Source organism: Malaclemys terrapin, chromosome 9 (genome assembly GCF_027887155.1).
Source record: "Malaclemys terrapin pileata isolate rMalTer1 chromosome 9, rMalTer1.hap1, whole genome shotgun sequence".
Lineage (NCBI taxonomy): Eukaryota > Metazoa > Chordata > Testudines > Emydidae > Malaclemys > Malaclemys terrapin.
The window spans coordinates 78,919,866-78,938,901 of NC_071513.1; the positions used below are offsets into that span (position 1 = coordinate 78,919,866).

A 19,036-nucleotide genomic window follows, 5' to 3' on the forward strand; every position below is an offset into this window, starting at 1 on the left:
TGTTCTGTTCATTCCTTCTGAAGCACCTGGACTTGACCACTGTCGGAAGACAGGATACTGGGCTATATGGACCATTGGTCTGACCCAGTATGACCATTCTTATGTAAAAATTAATTATAATAATAAAAATATTTAGTACAGAAACTCCCCAACATAATGACCTATCAAGATAGCAACGATATGAGATAACAACCTTGGCAAATAATGCATTTTAAAAATCTTGGCCTACTAGGAAACATATTTATATAGGTTTCCATTTCCAGTCACAAATCTAGCATTCTGGAGCAAAGTCACTAAAATATAGTCCAACAAACATGCGTCTGACGAAGTGGGCATTCACCTACGAAAGCTTATGCTCCAATACATCCGTTAGTCTTTAAGGTGCCACAGGACTCTTTGTTGGTTTTTACAGATCCAGACTAACACGGTTACCCCTCTGATACATAAGTACCTGAGACAGCTTAAACACAGAGCACCTCTTCCCATTCTGGCGCTGTGGCTTGTGGGAAGGGGGTGGGGGGCATTCTGGGTCCTGTCCCAACGCCCCGTGATGCATCGCTTTGCATCCCAGCAATCCCTATGCTTCCGTCCACATTTGGCGCTATCTTTCAAAGTTTTTCATACTGCGCACTCTGTCTTCCCTTTCGGTCTGCGGGAATGGATCCCGAACTGCTGAGGAATATGCTGAGGGGTCTCACCAGCATGTCACAAATTGCAGTCGAGTTATTCCTTAAGCTACAAACTGACAGTGAGGAATCCGATGATGATGTCGACTCGCATAACGCATATGACACGAGATTGCTTGTGGCATTCACGGTCATGCTCACCACAGTAGAACACCGCTTTTGGGCTCGGGAAACAAGCACTGAGTGGTGGGATCACATTGTAATGCAAGTACGGTATGACGAGCAGTGGCTGCAGAACTTTTGGATGAGAAAAGCCACTTTCATGGGACTGTGTGCTGAACTTGCCCCGACCCTGCGGTGCAAGGACACAAGATTGAGAGCTTCCCTGCTGGTAGAGAAGCAGGTGGCTATTGCGATCTGGAAGTTGGCAACTCTAAACTGTTACCGATCAGTTGCTAACCAGTTTGGAGGGGAATGTCAACCATTGGAATCATGTTGATGCAAGTTTGCAGGGACATTAATCGCATCCTGCTCAGAAGAACTGTGACTCTGGGTAACATGCATGACAATGTGGCTGGCTTTGCAGAAATGGGCTTCCCTAACTGCGGAGGGGTGATAGATGGGACGCATATTCCAATTCTGGCACCAGCCTCTGAGTACATAAATCGGAAGGGGATTTCTCTAAGGTTCTCCAGGTGCTTGTGGATCACCGTGGGTGTTTCATTGACATTAACGCAGGCTAGTCCGGAAAGACGCATGCATCTTTCGGAACACAGGCCTGTTCAGGAAGCTGCAAGCCGGGATTTTCTTCCCAGACCAGAAGATCACCATAGGGGAAGTCGAAATGCCCATTGTGATCCTTGGAGCCCCATTTAGCCTTTAATGCCGTGGCTCATGAAACCCTACACAGGAAGCCTTGACAGCAGTAAGGAGCGGCTCAACAACAGGCTGAGTCGGTGAAGAATGACTGTGGAGTGTGCTTTTGGCTGTTTAAAGGGCCACTGGCACTGTCTGTATGGGAAGCTGGACCTGGCCGATGACAACATCCCCATGGTTATATCCGCGTGCTGTACCTTCCATATAATTTGTGAAGGGAAGGGTGAAAGCTTGACTCAGGCATGGACCTTGGAGGTTCAACACCTGGATGCTGAATTTGAACAGCCAGAGAGCAGGGCTACTAGAGAGGCCCAGCGCGGGGCTGCAAGGATTAGGGATGCCTTGAGGGAGCAATTTGATGCTGAAAGCCACCAGCAGGGCTGACGAGGTGGGCGGGAAGCCGGTACAAATTACTGGGGCCTGGCGGTCCGGAAGGGGGCCCGGGGCCTGGCTTCCCCCCCTTCTCATTGGCCCTGTTTAGCCGGTCCGCCCTTGCTGGGGGGCCCGAACCCGCTCTTGGCGGCCCTGGCCACCAGTAATGTTTGGTGCCCTGCACGGGAATGCAGTGCAGTGGTTCGAATGTTAGTAGGAATCTGTGTTTGCTACATATGATGCACTGACTTGCAGTGCCTGTTGCTTTCCTGGGGTACGGTATCTTTTACTTAATGCAATAATAAAGAATGTTTTCAAAACCAAAACATTCATTTATTGAAAAGAAAATTCGTTTCTTGAAAAGAAACACAACTGCTTGGGAAACAGAAAGGGCATGACACATCTGTGCTGTGTGGGATGAGGGAAGGGTAGGGAATGGGACAATCAGAGATTTGTGTTTGTCCTGTTATCATATTCAGCCTTCCTGTCTGGAGTGCTGTGCAATGAGTGCTGCACTTCAGGCTGGCTAAAATGCATGGTGATGGGGGTTGAGTGCAATGGGTAATGGTCGTAGTTTGCAGGGCTGGGTGGTGAAGCTACAGGTGTTGGAGGCAGCTGGTGGCGATAAGAACCCAGATGTTGTGGAAAGTGGGTTGGCGGTGACATGGGGGCACAAGGGAAAGAGTTTTGGGACAAGGGCTGTGGTGGTGGGGGGGCAGGCGCAGATGTCTCTGCCTGCATTGCTACGAGCGCCTGTATCAAGTCTGCTTGGCACTCCATGATGCTTAGCAGCCGCTCCGTGCTTTGGTGCCGGCGATCCGCATTCTGCTGGCGGACCCTCCTTTCACTCTCCCGCCACACCTGCACTTTTTGATTTTCATTAAGGGACTGCTGCATGACTTCATGCAGCATGTCTTCTTTGCTTCTTCGCAGACACTTCCTGATTCTTTGGAGTCTTTCGGCGGTTGATAACAAGGACAGCTGGGATCTCAGGGTTGCGTCTGTAAAGCCAAAATGCAACACTTAACAGAGGCAGCATTGTTCACACCAGACAGAGCAATGATTCGGCCGTACGTGTGGACACATCAGGAGTTAGGGCGCCCAGGGCTGCTTTAATGTGCTCTAACTTGCAAGTGTAGCCAAACCCTAAGATAATACCAGAGGTGAAAGTAAGCCAGTACGGTCTGGTACGGCATACTGGCAAGAGCCAGTACGCCGTGCCAGACTGGACCGGGTTCCGCGGCGGTGATTTAAAGGGCCCAGGGCTCTGGACGCTGCGGGGCGCCCCGGGCCCTTTAAATCCCCACCGGAGCCCGGCTGCCAGAGCTCCGGCGGCGCTTTAAAAGGCCTGGGGCTCCCCGCAGCGTCCAGAGCCCTGGGCCCTTTAAATCACTGCTGCGGAACCCGGTCCAGTCTGGCACGGCGTACTGGCTCTTGCCAGTATGCCGTACCAGACCGTACTGGCTTACTTTCACCTCTGGTACTATCTTAGGGCTTGGCTACACTTGCAAGTTAGAGCACATTAAAGCAGCCCTGGGCGCCTTAACTCCTGATGGCAGCCGGGCTCCCACGGTGATTTAAAGGGCCCAGAGCTCCGCAGCGGACAGCGCCCCGGGCCCTTTAATTCGCCCCTGAGCCCCAGCCGCCTCTGCAGCTGGTAACTCCGGGGTGATTTAAAGGCCCTGGGGCTCCCAGTCACAGTCAGAGCCCCAGGTCCTTTAAATCTCGAAAAGCCCCACCTCTTCTGGTTGAGGCCCCGCCTCTTCTGGTTGAGGCCACACCCCCGCTCAGGACTCCGGCGTACCAGTAATTTCTTTAAGTTACTTTCACCCCTGGATAGTACCCACATGTGATGTCATCTCCATGTTCTGATTTTTCAAACAGTTGAACAACTTTGTTAGCCATATCAATATCACCCATGGCCCTGCTTGAAACTGAGTTCTGTTAAACAGCATTTCTGACTGGGCATTTGTTGTTTCAGACATTCATACAGTTCACCGTAGACAGCTGTGATGGGGTAAATACCCCATCTTGGCTTTGAAAGAGTTAACTGGAGCTGGTGAGGTCAATTAACCTGCCTGGTTGCACCTAGAGGATGGGGATGGGCCAGGTCTAATTGAACATGAGTCCCTGCTAGGGGAGGAGCTAGGTGGTTAGTATAAAGAAAAGAGGCCTGAACTAGGAAACTCTGTAGTTACTCCTTATGATTAGAGAATTGAGGAGAAAGTTGGCCCTGGGAATCTCTTCTAAGTAGAAAAGTCTGCTAGGGGTCTAGGAAAGAACTAGAGCTGCTACCAGAGTGGAGTAAACTTTGGTAGTGAGCTGTGATTAAAAAGGCAGGATGGGGACTTCCAGGGAGAGAGACCTTGGAGGTATTCAGCTGAGGTACTAAGTAAGGGACATGAAAGGTCAAACCCCAGAAAGGCAGAGGATAATTTGTAATCTTGGTTTGGGGATTTGTTGGCAGATTCTAGGGGAGAATTTTGAGAGTCCTAGTGTTGAAAGAAGGTTAAACTTGGAGAGGCCTGCTGGCAAGCCTGGTAGGAAGAAGTCCAGAGAGGCAGCAACAAGGAGGCTGATGGAACAGACCTTTGCTGATAGTTATAGGATCTGTGGGCTGGACTATAGAGTGGTGAGTGGGCCTGTGTACCCTTACCAGCATGGGAATGGGAAAAGGACTACTGGAAGCCCTGAGAAAAGGGTATATGGGCCATGCAGCCCAAAGTTGAGGGGTGAAGATCTTTTATAAGGACACAGGCTATTTTTTTTTTTTTAAAGACTTTGTTACCCTAGGAGGGTGGGACTAAAATGTTGTTTGGCTAGAGGGCTGAGTCATGCAAAGAAGCAGACCACTGTGAGACGGGAGGCACTAGATGAGGAGAGATGGATATGCCATGCCCAGTCCTGCAGGGGTGTGCCAATGGTGAGTTCACCCTTCCTCAGCATCACTTTATTTTCAGAGGTATTTGTGCACGGAGACGTGACTTCACATCAGTATTACTCTGGGCCATCTCAGGCAGCCATTCTTCCCTGACCACTTCTTGGCATGGTAAGAACACCTCTAAGTTCCCAGAATTTGTCCCCCAGAGCCTGCAATTCTGCCCACCAATGCCAATGGGGCCTTTAATATTGCTAGGGAAAGTTGCTCCACTAGTTCCCCATGTGTTCTTACAGTGGGCCGATGAAACCTACTCCCATCATAACAGCATTAGAAATAATTGTCTCCACAACAAACATCTAACACAGAGGCCTCAAGTTTAGTGAAAACTATATTTACCTTGCCATTTGCAAGATGGTGATTAATAGTCACCTGCAGTAGTATCCTCCTATCAGAATATCCTAGTGTATTTAAAAAAAAAAACAACAACAACCCAGAAAGCCTTTTCTAATATATGAAAAGCATTATCCAGGAAATAGTGCCTTGGATATACTGTTTGTCAAGACAAGTTGATAATGTCCCTTTAGAAAGCCTGTTACATAAAGCAGGTTCTCAGATGTGGTGCACAGAGCATTTGCTGGTAGTCCATGGAGCAGTAGCTAGTCACATGGTGCTGGCTCCTCCTCCCAGTTTCTAGCTGCCATTTTGTACTAAAAGAGAACAGTGAATACTTTCCTAATCTTGTTTTTCCACCTAAGCAATTGGTGTAATTGTCATAGGGAAGTTATCTGATCTTGACTGGATTTGCAAGTGATTTTCACAATCTGGAATGGAAGGCATGATAGTGCATGAGACAACTTCTCTATTATTTTTTATTATTAATACATAGCTCTTACAGAGCACTTTTCATCAAGATCTCAAAGTGGTGATTCACACTAGGAAAAAGATTTGGGAAACCCTGATTTAAAAAAAAAGAAAAGCTAAAATGTAAGGCAAGAGACTTTCATGTTGACATTCCTTTCTTTTGCTGGTGGTAATAGTGATTGTTGTATTCATGTAAATACCTTACTCATTACATTTTGGCTTTTTAATTTTTTTAAAAAGGCAATAAAGGAAAAAAGCAATTTGTTTTTGTTTCATCATACGTGGTTTTCTCTCTGGATGTTCTTGGATAATCTTGCTGCTCTTGCTCTGCCATCAAAAGCTGAGTGTGTGTCCATTTAGAGTTGTAGATGATACTGCACAGAGATGCCAATCAGGGCTAATTTGTCATTATAGAAAGATGACGACCCAAATTGCTGAAGACTTCTTCTGTGTGATTCACTGATCTGCCCACTGGGTGCCACTGTTGATACCGTACAGTTGTTAAAGTGATCTAAATTATTTTCCCATGGAAGTGGTCTTATAGTATATGGTGAAAGGGCTAGAGTCAGGAATTGCAGGACCTAGAAAAGGCTACTCCTGCCCACTTCTTGTCACTTCTTAAGGGGGACCAGAGGATGATTCCTAGTACTCTACTTTGGAAAACTGTTTTACTTCCCCCTTGTCCACATCTATCAAGGCCCGTCCCGTATCTCTCTCTCTCTCTCTCTCTCTCCCCTTACATGAGTGTAAGTCCTATTTCTCCTATGAACTGAGGTCCAACTCCTCCTCCCTGCACAACCCACAGGTACTATCCCATACCATATCCTCCATGTGACTGTATAACAGTACTCCCTGCTGGTTAGAGCAGGGGACTGAGCCAGAAAAACAGGGTTTTATTGCTTGCTTTGATTGCTATGTCATCTTGAGCAAGTTACAACCTTTCTCAGCCAAAGTTTCCCAAATTATAAAATGAGGATAACTCTCACTCACCAAACAACAAAGGTTAGTTGGATCCAGGACAACATTCAGGGTTGTTCCCCTCTGACAAGAGGCCTGTTTATGTAAATTATCAGGAGTCTTGGTGCATGTCAGTGGTTTTCTTCCAGCAATACAAAGATTTCGGAATTGTTATTTGTGTGATATCACAGCCTATTAGGACATTAAATATAGTAAATTACAGCACAATAAAAAATTCCTGAGTCACACAATCAATTTATGGAAGTCTGCTTCTTTTAAAAGCCGCTGGATGTGGCATTTACCCTAACTCTGTTGTGCTGTATTTTGGGAAAGCCCTACAAGACACAAAGAGGAAAATATACAGCTACAAGGCAGAAGAGAAACTGCAAGCTACACCATACAGCTACAACTGTTTTATTTAAGAATGATGCAATGCTTATTTCTTTTTGCATTATGTGCATTAAGATTTTGAAATGAGTATTGTTTTATCAAAGATAAGTCCACCAAATGAACAAAAAAATGTGAGATTCTGTTCATAAAAATTCTGTTCATGTGGCTTTACTGCAATTTAGCTTTGTTTAAAAGCTATTAGCAAATATAACAATAGTGTAGATTAACAAAGATCTTCTGTAAATTATGGAATACTATAATCAAGTGAACAAAAAAAGCTAGACTACCTTTGCATATCATATTAGCTCTGCAAATTGTGTATGCAAACTATACTTTGCTAATTTATTTTGACAACTGCTGTTTCATTTTTCTTATAATAAACTCTTAGTAATAGGAGACCTCACTACAGCACACTCTATTAAATCTTTGCTGTGAGTTTTTAATGCCAATTACCAAGTGTGAAGATATGTAAAATGCAATTAGCAAAGGGGAAACTCTTGTTGGTAAATACTTTTCCATATGGTTTTGACCAGTCATGCATTCAGAACAAAAGTATCCCTGCCTGCTTAGGATTGACGTGTGTGTGTGTGTGGTTTGTCCAATTAAAAAAACCTATTGACAGTAAAGGGAAAGTCATTTTTGTATTTTATAAAAATCAGTTGCTGGCTGAGTGCAGATTGGATTCTTGATAAATAGTAAAGTTATGGTCAGATGACATAAGAATCTGAATTTAGCAGACAAATGCAAAGAAATTTAGTATTAAGGATAAAATGTTATCCTGATTGATTCCTACAGGAATTTGTTTTGCCTAGGCACAATCTTGCAGTCCTTAATGAGGCAAATGTCCCATTTAAATGAGAGGGGTGGGTGTTTCTGACCATCCTGTGTTAGGAGCCCTGTGTAATAACTGAGCAGGATGCAGTGTTCTCCCTGTCTCAATTTCATTGCGTGGCGGAGGAAGGGCTTTTAAAATAACTTAACCACAGCTCTGTGGTTCAACTTCCTTTTCTTAATGAAAGCAGTTAACAGGTTTCTATGATGTTTTTTCGTTTAAGGAAGGTGTTATGTAGTTCTGAAGTAGCACAGAAAACAGTACATACTTCATGACACAGGGCATATGGTAAGTGCATTCTTTTTATTACTGAACCTAACAGCAGAATAGTCACATTCATGCTGCTCATCATACTGAACTTTCTGTCACTCAGAGAAGTGTACTGGGTTGGTCAATGCATAGTTTCATTCTTATGAAACAACTGCATTGTTTTAATGAAGCTCACTTTTTCTATAATATTTAATCGTTAGAAAGTAGGCAAGATTAAAAGTTTAAGCGTGGCATCTCTGTGGCTTTAAAAGTTTAGCACTGTAGAAGCCCAGACAAGCAATAACTGGAAAGCAATGAGTCCTTCACCCCTAAATTACAAATACATTATTTTAAAATGCTCATGTGCTTTGGCTTCATGGATACATTAATTAACCCATAAATCGGGCTACAATCCTTTTTTTAAATGCAAAATTATTGATAGATACCATCATGCAAATAAGGGAAAGACAACCTCAGTGAGAGGGAGCTCCTCCCAATCACATTCAGCTACATCAATATGGTAAAGAGGGAGGTTCCCTAAACCCCAAGATAAGTGCTGAAATCCATCCTCCCTCATATCCCTGAAAGCTTAAAACACACTTTTTCTCAGAGCTCCATCTCCTTGGCTATTCCAATTCAGTGTTCTGGGGATGGGACAGTTACAGTAAGTAACTCAGAAGATTTGAAAGTAACTTTTTAGATACCCACACATTTTATTCCTGGCAAAAGCAGAGATTTATCAATCCATACAAAAACAAAACCTGCATGTAAAAACTCATCCTCCAGCATCCTCACCATTCAGAGTCCTTTTGGTTTTTGGTTAGTCAGGATCCCCCAACTCCTCTCTCTTTCTGCTCCTGCCACAAGCTCTTTTTAGTTTGTTTTGGCCCATTGGTCTCACAGTTCCCAGAGCACATGTGGTTTTTAACAGCATCTTCTAATACCTCTTCCTTTTTCTGCTGGGGAATTTCTATTGCTCCAACCTCTCTCCCTGGAATGACTAGTTTATTTTATTAAGGAGTTTGGCCAAGCTATGTTCATTGTTCTATTAAGGCACAGTCATTCTGTGTTAATGACTTCTTTAATTGTGTAGCTGCTTCCAGACAGAATGTGTAATACCTAACCTGGTCCATCAGCAAATAGCTGATTCAATAAATATTGAGGGTTAGTTATACATAATTCATAAAAATCAGAATTTGTAAGTTCTACAAAGGTTTCCTCCAACAATCTAACTGAAATAATTCTATTCATTTAATCACTTCAGGAGGTTTCATAGGTTTCAAGGCATTATGGAAAAACTCACTGACAGTCTATTGCAGCAGCAGATTCTGTATCATAAGGAAAATATTGGCAGTGTAATGCTAAATGTTGAATGAAAATGTATGCTTGGCACTGTTGCAGTAGGTATGGGGATTACCTCTGTGTCCCTAAACCAGGCTATGTACTGACTGCAATTTAATTCTATTCCATACAGCAGTCAAGCTGAAGGGCTGGTCTACACTGGGGGGGAGAGGGGGGAGAATCGATCCAAGATACGCAACTTCAGCTACGTCAAAGTATCTTGGAACAAATTACTTGGGGTCCAGACGGCGCGGGATCGATGGCCGCGGCTCCCCCATCGACTGCGCTACCGCTGCTCGCTCTGGTGGAGTTCCGGAGTAGACGGTGAGCGCGTTTGGGGATCAATATATTGCATCTTAACGAGACGCGATATATCGATCCCGGATACATCGATTGCTATCCCCGATACGGCGGGTAGTGAAGACATACCCGAAGTTAATTCAGGAAACTGGCTTGTGATGCAAAATAAGATCAAATCCTGCCTCACTCACTAATGATCCCACTGATATCCTCAAGACCACTCATAAGGCAAAGAGGACTTTGTCATATTATATTATCTGTTTAGTTGACTTGCATTACCAGAATAGTACATGGTTAAAAAAAATCATCTAAGGTAGCACAGTTAAGGACTTTAAATTACACTAACAATATACTGCATCATAAGATTTGATAAACTTTGTCTTTTTAGATAACACTGAGACTTCCCTACATCTGTTTGTGAAGAAAACTAAATCCAAGTTTGAAAGCGGTGCTTGAGTTTTAAGTGGAAGTAAGCCTGACTCTTTGACACTTACCCATTGACTGTATTAGCTATTTGCCAATAAATATTACCTACCACTAACAAAATAGTTAAGATTTGGAAACTAATTTTTCTTCAAGGTTCTATAATGAGACACAACTTAAGTCCCATTTTTTACATATTTGGATAAAAAGACATAGTGCAAAGGAAATTAATGAACAGCTGTTGGCCATATACATGTATTTCATAACCGTAATATGAGACGCTCCAGTATTATGGGAAACATTTTGTTGCTAACCAAATAAAGACCTAGTCTGTGGTAGGGGCTCTATCTGACAAATCTGCATAGTAGTACCATTGATTTCACACCAGCTAAGGAGCCAGCCTTATACGTAATGTTAGTGGCTCTATTAATGAAGTTTCTAATTATCAGACCTGTTTCTCATTTAAGCATAAGGTTTAATACTTAGTGAAATGGAAACTGAATTAGGTTGGCTAGTTCATGCCCCTGCCAATGCAAAATTAGGCCCTAGAGTACAATTTCTAGTGCTTTATTAAATCTAACCCTGACTAATTTTAACAGTGCTTTTTGTTAATTCTGAGGGTACGTCTATACTACCCGCTGGCAGTGTGATGTATTGGGGATCGATTTATTGTGTCTTGTCTAGATGAGATAAATCGATCCCCAAATCAACACCTGTACTCCACCTTGGCAGGAGGAGTAAGCGGAGTCAACGGGGGAGCCGCGGCGGTTGACTCGCCGCCGTGAGGACTGCCAGGTAAGTGGAACTAAGATACTTTGACTTCAGCTACGTGAATAGCATAGCTGAAGCTGTTTATCTTAGTTCGACCCCCTTCTCCCCTAGTGTAGCCCAGGCCTAAGTGTCATAGCAATGGCCTTTCTGGGTTAATGACCAAATTGTTGCTGTAACAACTTCACATTAGCAACTGTACAGCCAAAACTAAGTATTAGTAGGGAATGAATCTGACTATAGTTTCCAGCCATTTGATTAAAGAAAAACTAGAATACTTAGCCTTATAGAAATTAGACACTACCATTTTCCAAGTGTAATAACGTGTTAAGTAAATTTGTGATACTCAAAGCTAGAAACTCACTTTGCTCTCATTCAAGCTATGTGGCTCTCACTACAGCCACATAAGGCTGAGTAACATCAGGATTATTATCCACATCTGACTAAAAATAAGCAATTACTCCATGTTTTCTCTCAGCTCTGTCATGGTGATTGTTATACCATGCTGGAGGCAGCCAACTCAGCTGCTAAACAGCAGAGTATAAAAAAAATTATTCACACTGGACTGAAACAAACTTAACATCTCATTTAATCAAGCTTGCATAAACTACTATTCAACATAAAATGCAGCAAAATTGATATTTAAATTCATTCTAAGTGATACCATAGAAAGGTATTGCCTATTTTGTTTTTACTAGTGCTACGTTAGTCATCTGTACACCCATTTAGAAGTTCACTTAGTCAAAGCTCTTAGTATAGACAACTATAACTGAAAAAAAATTAGGAGCTAATTTTCCCATTAAACCAGAAGATTTAGTTTGGAATGGTCAGTACCTACAAGTTTAAAAGGGAGACAATTCACATTTTAAAAGTAATTTATTTAAAATAGTACTGCAATTGTACACAAACTTTTTCATTTACAAATTATACCAATTTCCAAGGACAGAGAACATAACTTGTCTGGCTAAACTATGGGGCAGATCCTCAGCTATATAAACTGTCACAAGCCCACTAATTTCAAGTGGATATAAGCAGGTGAGGATCTGCCACTAGGTGGTTAGCAACACATCCCTATAAAAGAAGCATAGCTTATTTTTTTAGTTAATTCTTAATGCAACCAAATTAGAGTAATACCCCCTTCCTCTACCCAAAAAACATGCTGGAAAAACAGACCTTTATTTTACCAAAAGTGCACAATGGAAGACTGACTCCACCTTTAAGTTAGACTTAACTATTACAACAGGTAGTTTGACAGCCTATGCTTTTGAGAGACTTCTGCAATAAACGAGGTGTGATACATTACATCACCAAGATAATTTCAGTCTTATACACAAGGAAGTCAAATCAGATTTGTAGGGTTATTTGAATGCCGCTGGGATATTTGACGGGGAAATATTTAAGTGCTAGAGACAAAGGCAGGTTTGGACCCAGTAGCTTGGTTCACATGAAAACATGTTACTTCTCTTTGGAGGTATTGTGTGTGCATTTAAATGGCATGTGTATGATTAAGTACATGCATAAAAATATAACCATATAGTATCATTAATTGAAAGTGGTTCAAGAAATATTTACAGCCAAGTTATAAACTCTGCTGCCAACAAAAGTTTAACAATGAGAGTCTTAGCAGCAGCATTTATCATAGCTGCTATGCCTTACCTTGTTAGTACTAAAGCATTCCCAAAGCAGTTGTTGCCTTGTCATGTTTCGTCAGCCTGATCATGTAAAACCTACTGATTTTACATTAATACTTTTTTTATGAGGAGAGTCTTGCAAGGGGCATAGAATAAGGTGTTTCACCATTATAAGTATTTGAGCGTCAATGCATTGCCACATGCTATAGTAAAACTAGGCTACAACTACACATGATATTTCATTTAAATAAGCAATGTAATGCAGCAAAGCCCACTCAGCTTCATCAAGTGTGCTTTAAATTCAGAGTACGGCCACTAAAAGAATCCCTGCATCTCAATTTTAAATAAAACCACTTCCATTTATACATAGGGTTAACAGATCTCAAGACCGGTGTTTACACAGATGTAGTAGTTCCTACGTATCTACGCTGCATACAGCTTAACATATCTACACAAAAAAACAAAATTTATTCTTCACTAAATAAGTAGGTCCACGATTGTAGATCAACAATAGAATTTTATTGCTTTATACATGTGGTGCTTTTCAAGGCACTGTGGTATTGACTAGAAAACTTGGAATGACTTGTGAAGGAACCTGGAATGACATATGGCCAACATGGAAAGTCGTTCTGGAGCAGGACAGTATCATGAATTAAGTTTTTAGACCGGGGTATCAAACATTGGGAATGACAGTTCATTGTAATTCACAGGAAGATGAAAACAACTTGTTTAAGGTCAGCTCCTTCACATTCCCATCCTGATACTCTGAATAATTTGGAAGATAGCTGCAAAAGAAAAGATGAATACAAGTGATGCTTACGAGACAAGTCAAACAAATCATTGCTAATACTTGGAAGAATCACATACATCAATCGCACACATTCATGAAGGCACACAAGTTGTTTTCTTAAATGACCCTTTAAAGGGTATATCCTTTGTATTCTTAATGGCTTAAAAATTAAGGCCCCCTATTGATATTTATATGGATCTTTTCAGCAAAGGAGACTGATCAAAGAAGAAACAAAATGTTGTCCAATGCACAATGTGAAAAGAGAAGTTACTCTAAAAAGTGAATCATCATAGATATATTACTAGGAACCAACAGTAGGCACTAAAGATTGGTTAAGATTGGTTACTCTGCTTTACCCAGTAAGTCAGGGGTTCTCAAATTGGGGGGTGGGACCCCTCAAGGGATTGCGAGGTTATTACATGGGGGGGGTCGCGAGCTGTCAGCCTCCACCCCAACTCCCTCTTTGGCTCCAGCACTTATAATGGTGTTAAATAGATAAAAAAGTTTTTTTAATTGATAAGGGAGGGTCACACTAAGAGGCTTGCTATGTGAAAGGGGTCACCAGTACAAAAGTTTGAGAACCACTGCTGTAAGTATAGTGCTAAAGCAAAAGTACAGAAGTGTAAAAACCCTACTTTAAGTGATTTGTAACTTGATAGTGGGGTCCTTTAGAGTCTGTTATATAATACAAGTTGCATGGCTAAATGCCATATCTTAAGCAAGGTTAAGGTTGACAAGCTCAAAACAGGTGGACAACCAACAAGATATTCCCAATCAAAGCGTACAGGTACTCACTAAAGTTAATATGACTAGCAGATACACATCTAACTTGCTGATGCTAGGTTGTCTTAAATATTTTTATAGCTTTCTCATTTATATTGTCGAGTCATTTCTCGATTACCACTGTGTTTGTTAAGATCAGTAACTACACAGAAAGCCTGTAAGTCTATGTGTGGCTTTTTGCATCTTTCAAGATTAGTCATTTAAATTAGTTTCCTCTTTAACTCCTGCCAGTCGGTGGCAGTGAGGAGTGACACCAGCTGGGACACCCATCTCACCTGCACACTAATCAGTATCTCCTTCCAGGCTTGCCCCAAGAAAGGTCAGACACCTGCGGGGCTTTCTCCAGCGACCAGAGGGCACAGCCACAGGGGGGCTCGTTCCAAGAGGACTCTGGCCCCGCTGCTCACAGGCAGGGAAAGGCCTGGCCTCCCTCTCGAGTATGGAGGGAGCACAGCATGAGGTCACCCCTGTGCAACACTTACCTGAGCCACAAACCACAAAGATGAACAGCGCCAACAACCAGGGCCCCACGGATGCCTTCTCCTCGGGGGCGTTTCTCTGCAGGGAGAGCAGCAGCAGCAGCATCAGGGCCAACTCCCCTCCAGCCAAGCCAACCCCCCTGGCTCTGAGGGCTCGCACTGACCCACATGCTCCATCCCCACAGCCCCCCACGCCCTGCCAGCTCCCCACCAGATCCCAGAGGGAACAAAGCGGTTCGCCTACAGGGTCCTGCTCCCCGCTCCCAGCCCCCGTGTGCCGGAGCACGGCCAGGGTCCCCCGCCCCTTCCTCCGCCCGTACCGAGGTCTTGGCGACGTTGCCCCGCTGGGTGATGTTCTTGCTGTGCTTCTCGTTCGCCATCCGGATCCGCTGTTTCGCCACCATCTTCCCCCCGCGCCGCCGGGGCCCCGGGCCGCTCCTCCCCGCTGCTCTGTGGACTTGAGGGAAACGACGGTCCCGGCCTCGCCACTCAACCGCCGAGTCTGTGCCGGGCTGGGGGGTCTCAGGCACTCAACGCCGCCCGCTTCTCCCAGACCGCTGCCAGCGTAAGCACCGAGCTCACGCCCCGCCCAGCGGAAACACGCAACGCGAGGAGAAAGGGGGGCGGTGGCCACCCGGAAGGGAAAACGTCTCCGCTCTCACAGATCCTCCAACCCGCTCGCTCTACCCCCACTACTTCCGGGTCAACGGTAACGAGGGGGGCCATCTGAGGCAGGAAGTCGTGCTTCCTCGAAGCACATGACCACAGAAGCCCACGTAGCCAAGGAGGCGGTTCCCGCTATCGGAGACCTGGGCGACGTGTGTTTTCTAGAGTCTGTGCTGGTGACTTCTGACCCGGAAATAGAAGTTCTGCGTCCGACCCAACATGGCGCCTTCCACGCCGCTTTTGGCAGGTGGGTTCTGTGCCAATTGCTAAGGTCAGCGGTATGGGGGCAGGTGTCGCTCGGAGGAGCAGCGCCTGCCCCGCTCCCCTTGCGGGGAACTTCCCGGTCATGCTGCGCTGCTAAACCCTGCCCCGCCGCCCTGTTCCCACTCTGCACTGTCACCGTCACGCTCCCCAACCGGGCTATCGTCTCCCTGCCGCCCTGCGCCTGCTTCCCGGTCCCTTCCCTCCCCCAGGCCTCGCTGCGTTGGTTGCCATTGCCCCCTCCCCAACCTCGTGTCCCCTGCCCGCTTCCCCAGCGTGGGCTGCGGTGGCCAGTTTGCGTTTGGTGCTGTTGAGTCTCTGCCTTGTGCCCTGTGGAGCGTCCCGCTCCATTTCAGCCTGGCACCTCAGTACACAGGGAGGGGGGCCGTGTCACTGCAAGCTGCCCTGCCAGGGAAACCCCACCCCGCGGTCGCGTGGCAAGGCAGCGTCTTGGGTTCAGCGTGACACGTGCCGTTGGCGTGTGGTGATGCGTCTGAGCAGTTTTGCTGTTTGAGGGGCAGTGACATTGTTAACTTGGTGCCGCTACATCAGTATTCAACATTACATAGACCTGGAGTTTGCCCATGTTACTTTGTTAGATCTGGGATTGCTTTTGATACTATTTACTTTGAGTGGTATTGCGATTGTGGCTGTAATTATTAGTTGGAGTGTATGGAGCAATAGCTAAATTCCTTTCAATTCTTTTTGATAGGATACAGAGCGTAATACTGGGTGATTCATTATCTGTCTCCAGGCCTTCATGTATGGCGTGCTAGAGCATTCCAGTGTGTTGCCCTCATTTTCAATAAAAAGAAGAACAGGAGTACTTGTGGCACCTTAGAGACTAACAAATTTATTAGAGCATAAGCTTTCGTGGACTACAGCCCACTTCTTCGGATGCATATAGAATGGAACATATAATGAGGAGATATATATACACACATACAGAGAGCATAAACAGGTGGGAGTTGTCTTACCAACTCTGAGAGGCCAATTAATTAAGAGAAAGGAAAAAAAAAAAAAAACTTTTGAAGTGATAATCAAGCTAGCCGAGTACAGACAGTGTGATAAGAAGTGTGAGAGTACTTACAAGGGGAGATAGTCAACGTTTGTAATGGCTCAGCCATTCCCAGTCCTTATTCAAACCGGAGTTGATTGTGTCTAGTTTGCATATCAATTCTAGCTCTGTAGTCTCTCTTTGGAGTCTGTTTTTGAAGTTTTTCTGTTGTAATATAGCCACCCGCAGGTCTGTCACTGAATGACCAGACAGGTTAAAGTGTTCTCCCACTGGTTTTTGAGTATTTTGATTCCTGATGTCAGATTTGTGTCCATTAATTCTTTTGCGTAGAGACTGTCCGGTTTGGCCAATGTACATGGCAGAGGGGCATTGCTGGCACATGATGGCATAGATCACATTGGTAGATGTGCAGGTGAACGAGCCCCTGATGGTATGGCTGATGTGATTAGGTCCTATGATGATGTCACTTGAATAGATATGTGGACAGAGTTGGCATCGGGGTTTGTTACAAGGATAGGTTCCTGGGTTAGTGGTTTTGTTCAGTGATGTGTGGTTGCTGGTGAGTATTTGCTTTAGGTTGGGGGGTTGTCTGTAAGCGAGGACAGGTCTGTCTCCCAAGATCTGTGAGAGTAAAGGATCATCTTTCAGGATAGGTTGTAGATCTCTGATGATGCGCTGGAGAGGTTTTAGTTGGGGGCTGAAGGTGACAGCTAGTGGTGTTCTGTTATTTTCTTTGTTGGGCCTGTCTTGTAGGAGGTGACTTCTGGGTACTCGTCTGGCTCTGTCAATCTGTTTTTTCACTTCAGCAGGTGGGTATTGTAGTTTTAAGAATGCTTGATAGAGATCTTGTAGGTGCTTGTCTCTATCCGAGGGATTGGAGCAAATGCGGTTATATCTTAGAGCTTGGCTGTAGACAATGGATCGTGTGGTGTGTCCTGGATGGAAGCTGGAGGCATGTAGGTAAGTGTAGCGGTCAGTAGGTTTCCGGTATAGGGTGGTATTGATGTGACCATCGCTTATTAGCACAGTAGTGTCCAGGAAATGGACCGCTTGTGTGGATTGATCTAGGCTGAGGTTGATGGTGGGATGGAAATTATTGAAATCATGGTGAAATTCCTCAAGGGCTTCTTTTCCATGGGTCCAGATGATGAAGATGTCATCAATGTAGCGCAAGTAGAGTAGGGGCGTTAGGGGACGAGAGCTAAGGAAGCGTTGTTCTAAGTCAGCCATAAAAATGTTGGCATATTGTGGGGCCATGCGGGTACCCATAGCAGTGCCGCTGACTTGAAGGTATATATTGTCCCCAAATGTGAAATAGTTGTGGGTGAGGACAAAATCACAAAGTTCAGCCACCAGGTTAGCTGTGACATTATCAGGGATACTGATAATCCCTTAACCCACCCAGCAATATTGTTAATCTTTCCAGCTATACTCTTAGCCCAGCAGAAGAGTCTGTCCTATCTCGGGGCCTCTCCTTTTGTCCCTCCAGACCCATGAATATGATACAGTTCTGCGCTGACCTAGAATCCTACTTTCGACGTCTCCGACATACCTCTGAACAGCATACTAACCCACAGAATCCTCCCTACCAGCACTACAAAAAAAAGGATTCTGCATGGACTCCTCCGGACGGTCGAAACAACAGACTGGATTTCTACATAGATTGCTTCCGTCGACGTGCAAAGGCTGAAATTGTGGAAAAGCAACATCACTTGCCACATAACCTCAGCCATGCTGAACACAACGCCATCTACAGCCTAAGAAACAACCCTGACATCATAATCAAAAAGGCTGACAAAGGAGGTGCTGTCGTCATCATGAATAAATTGGAATATGACCAGGAGGCTGCTAGACAGCTCTCTAACACCACATTCTACAGGCCATTATCCTCTGATCCCACTGAGGATTACCTAAAGAAACTACACCATCTGCTAAAAAAACTCCCTGACAAAGCACAGGAACAAATCCGTACAGACACATGCCTAGAACCCCGACCAGGGGTATTCTATTTGCTACCCAAGATCCATAAACCTGGATATCCTGGACGCCCCATCATCTCAGGCATTGGCACCCTAACATCAGGCTTGTCTGGTTATGTAGACTCTGTCCTAAGACCCTACGCTACCAGCACTCCCAGCTATCTTCGAGACACCACTGACTTCCTGAGGAAACTACAATCCATCGGTGATCTTCCAGAAAACACCATCCTGGCCACTATGGACGTAGAAGCCCTCTACACCAATATTCCACACAAAGATGGACTACAAGCTATCAGGAACAGTATCCCTGATAATGTCACAGCTAACCTGGTGGCTGAACTTTGTGATTTTGTCCTCACCCACAACTATTTCACATTTGGGGACAATATATACCTTCAAGTCAGCGGCACTGCTATGGGTACCCGCATGGCCCCACAATATGCCAACATTTTTATGGCTGACTTAGAACAACGCTTCCTTAGCTCTCGTCCCCTAACGCCCCTACTCTACTTGCGCTACATTGATGACATCTTCATCATCTGGACCCATGGAA

The 19,036-nt window shown here is 44.6% G+C and overlaps 2 protein-coding genes across 2 annotated transcripts in view; one reads left to right on the forward strand and one right to left on the reverse strand.

The window, feature by feature from the left end:
• Positions 1 to 13,004: 13,004 nt before the first annotated feature.
• SERP1 (stress associated endoplasmic reticulum protein 1) lies at positions 13,005 to 15,167 on the reverse strand. Its single transcript, XM_054039139.1, has 3 exons — positions 14,880 to 15,167; positions 14,563 to 14,638; positions 13,005 to 13,292 (listed from the first exon to the last, which is right to left on the reverse strand). The coding sequence occupies exons 1-3, from the start codon at positions 14,961 to 14,963 to the stop codon at positions 13,252 to 13,254; spliced, it is 201 nt and encodes a 66-aa protein (XP_053895114.1). The 5' UTR covers positions 14,964 to 15,167; the 3' UTR covers positions 13,005 to 13,251.
• A 172-nt stretch (positions 15,168 to 15,339) lies between these two features.
• Positions 15,340 to 19,036, forward strand: part of EIF2A (eukaryotic translation initiation factor 2A) — a 31,796-nt gene continuing 28,099 nt past the window's right edge. Inside the window, exon 1 of the mRNA XM_054039131.1 lies at positions 15,340 to 15,472. Coding sequence (XP_053895106.1) covers positions 15,445 to 15,472 — 28 coding nt within the window. The 5' untranslated portion in view covers positions 15,340 to 15,444. The remainder of the gene's footprint in view (positions 15,473 to 19,036) is intronic.

What these genes read in the sequence shown, in the direction of transcription:
- SERP1 (XM_054039139.1), bottom strand. Translation starts at nt 14,963, where the DNA reads ATGGTGGCGAAACAGCGGATCCGGATGGCGAACGAGAAGCACAGCAAG. An exon ending in GCAACGTCGCCAAGACCTCG is followed by an intron (nt 14,639 to 14,879) that starts GTACGGGCGGAG and finishes CTCTCCCTGCAG; the next exon opens with AGAAACGCCCCCGAGGAGAA. An exon ending in CTTTGTGGTTTGTGGCTCAG is followed by an intron (nt 13,293 to 14,562) that starts GTAAGTGTTGCA and finishes TTTCTTTTGCAG; the next exon opens with CTATCTTCCAAATTATTCAG.